The 9567-nt window shown below is 34.3% G+C and overlaps 1 protein-coding gene across 1 annotated transcript in view; it reads left to right on the top strand.

The window, feature by feature from the left end:
- Positions 1-9567, top strand: part of ASCC3 (activating signal cointegrator 1 complex subunit 3) — a 404060-nt gene that overhangs the window by 250926 nt on the left and 143567 nt on the right. The window contains exons 24-25 of the mRNA XM_012002619.1: positions 2251-2419; positions 5307-5533. Of these exons, the coding sequence (XP_011858009.1) occupies positions 2251-2419; positions 5307-5533 (396 nt within the window). The remainder of the gene's footprint in view (positions 1-2250; positions 2420-5306; positions 5534-9567) is intronic.

Below are 9567 nucleotides of genomic sequence, written 5' to 3'. Positions count from 1 at the left end.
AGGTCCACAGGTAGAATAGGCCCTAATGATGGTTGAGTCTTCTGTTTAAAGATGTCATTCAAGGACCAGGAACTTTTCACCCATTTGCTCTGCTGACACTTGTGGATACTTCTCAAATGTTTTCCTGATTTACTGTTTGCATTAAACAGAGCATGGGAAACACATCCCCACTTCTCCAGCCCAGAGCATGGACCATAGACCTTTTCTTCTGTCTAATTGGGCCAGTATTTGTCATGTGCCTCTGCCTTACCACAGCAGTTGTGAGGGGAATCCCATGAGCTGATTGACTTCTGCCAATCAAAATTATCCCAGAGGATGTGGTCACTTTTTCTTGAGTCACATGAGGGAGAGATGCATGCTGAACAAGACTGAGTTTCGCAAAGAAGAGCGAGTGAGAGAGAGAGTAAGAGAGAGAGAAAGACATTGAAATGGATAAAACAAAATACAGTATATCTATCCAATGGAATATTATTAGACAATAAAAAGGAATGAAAGCATTGATGCATGCTAAAACTTAGATGAACTGTGAAACCATCATGGTAAATTAAAAAATCCAGTCACAAAAGACTGCATATTATATGATTTTATTTAATTGAAATTTACAGAATAGGCAAATCTGTAAGGAAAAGGTAGTGACTACTAATGGGTACAAGGTTTCTTTTTGAGGTGGTAAAAATGTTCTAAAACTAGATTATGGTGATGGTTGTACAACTTTGGAAATATTTTAAAATTATTTAACTGTATACTGTAAATATTTAAATGAGTAAACTTTGTAATATAAATTATGTATCAATAAAGCTTCTAGAGTGAGAAGATTGGATGCTATCCCTTACTTGAGTTATGATATACTATTTTTCTTCTAGGTACATGGGACAGTGGGAGAACCTTGGTGGATTTGGGTAGAAGATCCTACAAATGATCATATTTATCATTCAGAGTATTTTCTAGCTCTAAAAAAACAAGTAAGTATATATATGTGAATATATCCTTATTATTTTGCCATTGTAAAAAAATTTATACTAACAGTTTCTGCTTTTATTTCTCTGTAATTTTATAGTACAATTAAAACTTGATTTTATGTTTTAGTTTTCTGTTAGTTTTAAAAGAATACAGTGATTAAATGTTATAGTACTGGTATATTCAATGTGATCATGGTTTAAGAAATTCAGTTACCAGTCATGTCCCACATAGTGACATTTCAGTGAACAACGGACCACATACACAACAACAGTACAATAATGGTCCCTTAAGATTATAATACTGTATTTTCACCTACTTTTTCTAGGTTTAAATTTGTTTAGATAGCTACGTACCATTGTGTTATATAATTGCCTAAAATATTCAATACAGTAACATGCTGCATGGTCACATGCTGTATGAGAGCAATAGGCTATGCCATATAGCTTAGATGTTTAAGAGGCTATACCATCTGGCTGGTCTGCATACACTGTGACGTTCTTAAGACAAAATTGCCTAATGACACATTTTTCAGAATTATTCCTGTCATTAAGCAATACGTTACTGGATAATCTTTACCATGGTTTAATCCATGGGTTCCAGAGGTGTGGAATATGAAAATAGGCAGGATAAATAATAATCTTAAGGGTCACATGCACAAAATACTGAATAGTATTGAATTAAAAGAGTGTTTCTTCTAAATTTCTTTATAAATCACAAGACAAAGACTCAATTTGATGGTATTTCTTTAACTGATTTAACTCATTTGTAATTTCTGTTTTTATCAAAGAGAAAGCAAGTTTCAGGTAAGAGTCTTGGGTAGGCAACAGTAGAATTTCAGAGCAGTGTTTTGTATTCATTGCTTTTGTCTTCTTGGTTACCTTCTATTTGTACCAAGTGATTCCAGTATTCCACTTTAGGTACTGATAGAACTTAACGAAAAATATTAAGTAAATAATATGGTAATTCAGTATGGTAAAAATCATGAAGTTATGTAATTGAATGAATGATGTTTGGGAAATTCAGGTAGTCAAATTGGTAACTTGTTAATACATGATGATATGCATATATAAATAATATAAATTGGGCATAAAATTTTACCTTCTATCCAGTATCCTCAGAAGGGCACCATGCACAAGTTTCTAAAGTTTCTGAATATTTCAGCTATTTAGAAATTCAAGATACTTTGTCTTTAGTATATCTTGTAGAGATACCACTATCTTAACAGTAGACTAATAAGGGCTTTATGCTATTAGAATATCCTTATTTATTTTTGACTTTATTTCATATTAGGTCATTAGCAAAGAAGCTCAACTACTGGTGTTTACAATCCCTATTTTTGAGCCTTTGCCTTCCCAATACTACATCCGAGCAGTGTCTGATAGATGGTTGGGTGCTGAGGCAGTATGTATTATCAACTTTCAGCATCTAATTCTACCAGAGAGACATCCTCCTCATACAGGTAACATGGTGAATGCTGATTTGAATCACTGATTTTTCCAAAATGGTTGTTTAATTAATGTTGAAAAATGTCTGCGCCTTATAAAGTTTTACTTATAATCATTATAACTTCTCTGTAACTCCCTTTTTATTTCATTTGTTATTAATCATTTAATCTATGCTCTCTGTAAAACTTTTATTTTCTCCCTTGCATTTATTCCAGTTTACTTAAACTTATTTCTAGTATGTTAAATTAACTAACATACCAGTGAGTTATGGGGAATTTTCCCCCATCTTTTGTGTTTCTACACTAAAAACAAAAAAGCTAATATTAAGGAATCATATTATGGTATCACTATGGAGTGGATTTCCATATACCTCAAGTGAGTTTGTGTCCTGCAAATAACATATACCCTTTATGTTAGTTTTATCCCTCTGCCCTAACATTATAAAGGGGTACATGGTAATCTTCAACATCATATAAGAGTGTTTTTCACTGTCATACCTTGTAAAAATCCATTTTAAATTTTGATGACATGAACAAATACCTTTTGATTTTGACTTAATACAGAAGCAGATTTTCAGGAATAAATGTTTACAATGATACTTTTAAGTGCCCTGTGAAATACTCTATTTCAAAAAATCCTAAACTAATCTGTTAATTAACTAGTATAATAAGTTTCTTTTTCAGAATTCATAATTGACGAGTATTGATTTTAAGAGGGCCTTAATTTATAGAAAAATGAAAGTCCGTATTTTTTCTCATATGATTCTTCCAAAGAGAAACCCTTTGTCATTTTCAGAATAAAATATAGTCCTCACTACTTTTAATGAACTCATTATTTGGCAGTCCTTTGGGAATTGAAACAGGTCTTAACGTGACTTTAAACTTTGCCATTTTTGTCATATGTGTACCTTATTAATTATCTTAGCTTATTTTAAAGAGAGATACTTTATACTACAGCTTAATTCCACTTTGATATCTTGGCAGAACAGAACTAACAGGCTTGTCAACATAGAAAAATAATGAGATTGTAGTATCTAGTGATCTGCTCATTGAAGGGGATCTTTCTAGTCTTCTTTCATCAAATGTGCTTACATGTAATATTCAGGATCTCAGAATAAAATATATAAAAAATGTTTGGTGCTTTAATGTAAAATATAATCTTCAAACATCATTAATCTTTGAGCACAGCACTTGATCTTAATATGCGTTAGCATTATCTTTCAATGTTCATTTAATCTTTTGCCTGCCAAATGACCAAGAACGTATCACCCTATTCATATAATTAGCTGAGTTCTGACTACATTTTTAAAAACAATAAATGTACTACCATAACATCTCAGTTGATATTAGACATACACAAAGTAACCTCAATGATTCCAGGGTCTCTTTGAATATATAGTCGTACCATTGAGCCCAAATGAGCCAAGAAAAATCTTCATCTTTCACTAATATAAAGCATCGTAATTTAACATCCTCTGTAAATATGCAATATGCACAGTTTATTTTTTTTTTAGTCTTTTTAAGAACATATCTTAGCTTTGATTAGCGTTATAAGCATTAACTTGCAATGCTTCCCCTCCTTCCTTCTCGATTTTTTAATCATTTTATTTTATTTGTGAGACGGAGTTTCACTCTTTCGCCCAGGCTGGAGTGAAGTGGCGCGATCTGGGCTCACTGCAAGTGAGCAGCACCCGCCGGGTTCAAGCGATTCTCCTGTCTCAGCCTCCCTAGTAGCTGGGATTACAGGTGCCTGCCACCGCGCCCAGCTAATTTTTGTATTTTTAGTAGAGACAGGGTTTCGCCATGTTGGCCAGGCTGTTCTCAAACTCCTCAGGTGATCCATCCGCCTCGGCCTCCCGAAGTGCTAGAATTACAGGCTTGAGCCACGGCGCCCGACCTCGATTTTTAGTGCTTGAGAAAATTTAAGAGTCATTAGCGTGTCATTAGCGTGTCATTAGCCCTCAGTTACCTATGTAATTAATTGAATAGAGCAGTAGGGAAAGGATAATTTTTTAAATTAACTTTTTGACTTTTAAATACATTTTTTAAGAAGAAAATTTGCCATACTTCCATTTTGAAACAGTACCGTGAACATGTGACTCAAGGTACAGACTACTATGTTACCTTACAGATTATTTCTTCTTCTTGTTTGAATTTCAAATGACCGGATTTCTATTTCATGAAATAATCTTGAGAGTAAAGCAGCCTTCTGGTTTTCTAACGGATTCTTTCTGGATTATGGAGAATATAAGGTCTGTCGAATTCAAGGGTGTATAACTGTTTCTCTAAGTCATTTTATGTTTCTAATTCCCTAGGCCTCCCATCCACATAATAAGAAACAACTAAATCTAGTTTCTAGGTTTTCTCAGGGCAGTTTTTTTTTACTCAGCTTTGTTTTAAAACTCCCACCCTATTTTCTACCTGGAATTACCCTAAATTCATTTTACTTTTCATTGACAACAATAGTTCACTCAACTACTCTTGCTTGGTCAGTGTCAAACAGAACAAAAGTAATTTGTTGTTAGTAACCATTTCAGTGTTGAAGTCTGCAAATGGTTTTAATTTTTTTTGCCAATTGAGGCAGATTTAGGTTTTGTTCTGTAACATGCATATACTTGTTATTCAAATGACTTTCCTGATTGGGAAAAAAGGATGTAGCATTATAGTTGGCTCATATAGGACACTCCCCCAGAAAAGCATCCAGTATGTGAATATGGTAAGTATGATTATTTGCGTGACATATTTGTTGAAATGCTAGATCTGTAATGGGTATATGACAATTTGTGTTAAACTTTTTCTCCCCATCTAAGGAACTAAGGATTACTATATTCTTTACAATACAATATTCAGTATTGTGCATGTTTTTCAATTATTGTATAGCCATCCTGTTGGGTCTTTTCAGAATTACTGGATCTTCAGCCTTTACCAATCACAGCTTTGGGATGTAAAGCTTATGAAGCCCTGTACAACTTCAGCCACTTTAACCCTGTACAGACACAAATATTTCATACACTGTATCACACGGATTGTAATGTCCTACTTGGAGCACCTACTGGATCGGGAAAGACTGTTGCAGCTGAATTAGCCATTTTCAGAGTCTTCAACAATTACCCTACTTCAAAGGTCTGTTGAAAGAATCATATACCTACATTTAATTAGAAAAGACGTTCATAATCTCTAAACTAGACAGTTATAAATATATTAGCAGGGTCCAAAGAATAGATTTGTCACTCTCAGTGAATTTCCCAGGGGACCAGATCAGTACAGATACACCGTGAAGATATCATGGGTTTGGTTACATACTACCACAATATAGTGAATGTCACAATAAAGCAAGTCACACAAATTTTTTGGATTCCCAGTTCATATAAAAATTATGTTTATACTATACCATAGCCTATTAAGTGTGCAATAGCATGTTTAAAATATCTACATAGCTAAATTTGAAAATACTTTATTACTAAGAAATACTATCAATCATCTGAGCCTTTGGTGAGTCTTAATCTTTTTGCTAGTGAAGGGTTTTGCCTCAATGTCGATGGCTGCTGACTGATCATGGTTGTGGCTACTGAAGGTTGGAGTAGCTGTGGCCATTTCTTTAAATAAGACAACAATGAAGTTTGCCACATTGATTGACTCTTCCTTTCATGAAAACTTTTTCTGTAGCGTGTGATGCCGCCTGATAGCATATTACCCACTATAGAATGTCTTTCAAAATGAGTCAACCCTCTCAAACCCTGCCACTGCTTTATGAACTAAGTTTATGTAATATTCTAAATCCTTATGGTAATTTCAGCAATGGTCTCAGTATCTTTGTCATCAGTAGATTCTATCGCAAGAAGCACCTTTTCTTTGCTCATCCATGGAAGCAACTCCTCATCTGTTCATTTTATCATGAGATTGTAACAATTCAGTTATATCATCAGGCTCCACTTCTAATTCTAGTTCTCTTGCTGTTTCTACCACATCTGCAGTGCCTTTCTCTACTGAGGTCTTGAACCCCTCAGTCATCCATGAAGGGTGGAATCAACTTCTTCCTAACTCCTGTTAATGTTGGTATTTTGATCTCCTCCCAAGAATCATGCATGTTCTTAATGGCATCTAGAATTGTGAATTCTTTCCAGAAGGTTTTCAACTTATCTCTGCCCAGGTCCATCAGAGGAATCACTATCTATGATAGCTATAGTCTTATGAAACATATTTCTTAAGTAAAAAGATAGGAAAGCCAAAATTACCCCTAGATCCCTGGAGTGCAGAATAGGTCTTATGTTAGCAGGCATGAAAACAACATTCATCTCTTTGTACATCTCTGTCAAAGCTTTGGAGTGTGATTAGATGCATTGTCAATGAGCAGTCACATTTTGAAAGGAATCTTTTTTTCTAAGCAGTAGGTCTTAACAGTGGGCTTAAAATATTCAATAAACCATGCCCTTTAGTAGTAAATATGCTGTCATCCGGGCTTTGTTGTTCCATTTATAGAGCACAGACAGAGGTGATTTAGCATAATTCTTAAGGACGCTAGGGTTTTCGGAATGGTTAAATGAGCATTGGCTTCAACTTCAAGTCACCCGTTGCACTAGTCGCTAACAAGAAAGTTAGCTTATCCTTTGAAGCTTTGAAGCCAGTCATTGACTTCTCTCTACCTGTGAAAGTCCTTGATGGCATCCTCTTCCAATATTAGGCTATTTTGTGTACATTAAAACTCTGTTGTTTATTGTAGCCACCTTCCTCAATTATCTTAGCTATATTTTCCAGATAACTTGCTGCAGCTTCTGTATCAGCACTTGCTACCTCACCTGGCACTTTATAGAGGTGACTTCTTTCTTTAAACATTGTGAAACAAGCTTCAAATTTTTCTTCTGGATTGTCCTCACCACTCTCAGCTTTCACAGAATTGAAGAGAATTTGGGGCTTGCTCTAGAGTAGGCTTTATGTTATGGAAATATCGTGGTTGATTTGATCTTCTATCTATACCTCTCAAACTTTCTCCATATCAGGAATAAAACTGTTTCACTTTCTTATTATTCATGTGTTCAGTGAAGTAGCACTTTTCATTTCCTTCAAGAACTTGTCCTTTGCATTCAAAACTTGACTAACTCCTTGGTATTAAGAGGCCTGGCTTTTGGCCTATCTCAGCTTTCGGCATGCCCTCCTCCCTAAGCTTAATCATTTCTAGCTTTTGATTTAAAGTGAGAGACATGCAACTCTTCCTTTCACTTGAACATTTAGAGGCTATTGTAGGATTATTAATTGACCTAATTTCAATATTGTTGTGTCTTAGGGAAGAAGGAGACCTGAGGAGAAGGAAAGAGATGGGGGAACAGCTGGTCAGTAGAGAAGTTAGAACACACACACTTATAATTAAGTTTGTCATCTTATATGGTATAGTTCATGACACTACAAAACAATTACAATAACATCAAAGATCACTGACCACAGATCACCATAACCAATATAATAATACAGAAAAAGTTAGAAATATTGGTAGAATTACCAAAATGTAACAGAGGCATGAAGTGAGCACATACTGTTGGAAAAATCAGTAGAATTGCTATTGATAGAATTGCTCAATGTGGGATTGCCACAAAACCTCCAATTTGTAAAAAACAATATCTGCAAAGTGCAGTAAAATGAGCTATACCTGTATTAGGATAATTTGCAGCAAGAAAATTTACCTTAAACTTTGTAGTCCTCCAGTAGAATTTCTACTGTATGCAGTGGCGCACACACATCCTTTCCTCATTGTTAGATTTCTACAATTCATAGATAATTTCACTGTGAGAAACCCACTTCATAGGTATAGTTAAACAATACAAAATAATTCATAATCACATCTTTTCTATATGAAGAAAATGCTAGTGCTTTAATGAATATAGTTTGATTATACATTATATATTAGAGTAGCTTTTATATGACTTCTGCAAATGGCCATGATATTAATTAATATTAAATAACATTACAAGTCAAGTAAGTATTGCTTTAAAGCTTTCTTGAAGCATAATTTTTAACTCTTTCCTAATATTTATTATTTTAATAAAAATTATGTATATTTAAGTTATACAATCTGATGTTTTGATATACATTGTCAAGTGATTACTGCCATAAGCTAATTAACATACCTATCACTTCAAATAGTTATCTTTTTTGTGGTGAGAACACATAAAATCTATTCTCTTAGCAGATTTCAAGTATATAATGCAGTACTATTAACTATGATCACGATGCTGTATATTAGGTGCCTAGAACTTATTCATTCGTCATAAATGAAACTTTATACCTGTTGACCAGTAATCTCCTCATTCCCCCTTCCTCGCCCCTGGTAACCAATATCCTACTCTTTCCTTCTATGAATCCAACTTTTAAAAATTCATGTGTAAGTGAAATTATGCAGTATTTTTCTATGTCTGGCATATTTCACTTAGCATAATGTCCCCAGGGCTCATCTATATTGTTGAAAAGGCTGATTTCATTCTTCTTTAAAGCTGAATATTTCATTGTGTGTGTGTGTATATATATATCACATATATATACATATATATATGTATATATTACAATTTCTTTATCTATCTTGAAACACTTAGATTGTTTCCATATCTGGGCTATTCTAAGTAAAGCTGCAATGAACATGGGAGTGCAGATATCTCTTTAAGATACTGATCTCATTTCCTTTGGATATATACCCAAAAGTGGGATTTCTGGATAGTTCTATGCTTAATTTTTAAAGAACCTCGAAATTGTCTTCCATAATGGCTACACAATTTACATTACCACCAATCATGTACAGTAACAGTTACCTTTTCTCCACATCCTCACCTACATGTGTTCTTTCTTTTTTGTTTTCTTTTTTTTTGTTTGTTTTTTGAGGAGATGGGGTCTCGCTGTGTTGCCCAGACTGGCCTTGAACTTCTGGGCTCAAGTGATCCTCCTGCCTCAGCCTCTTGAGTAGCTGGGACTACAGGTTTGTGCCACATGCCCGGCTGTCTTTTGTCTTTTGATAATAGCCATTTTAACAGGTGTAAATGGATGTCTTATTGTGAGTTTAGTTTTCATTTCCTTGATGATTAGTTATGAAGAGCACCTTTTCATGTATCCAGTGGCCATTTGTGTGTTTTCTTTTGAAAAAAAATGTATTCAGATCTTTTGCCCACTTTTAATTGAATTAT

Source organism: Mandrillus leucophaeus, unplaced genomic scaffold (assembly GCF_000951045.1).
Source record: "Mandrillus leucophaeus isolate KB7577 unplaced genomic scaffold, Mleu.le_1.0 Scaffold690, whole genome shotgun sequence".
NCBI lineage: Eukaryota > Metazoa > Chordata > Mammalia > Primates > Cercopithecidae > Mandrillus > Mandrillus leucophaeus.
The sequence above is the reverse complement of the archived record's forward strand: the minus strand, read 5'-3'. Positions and strand labels throughout refer to the sequence as shown.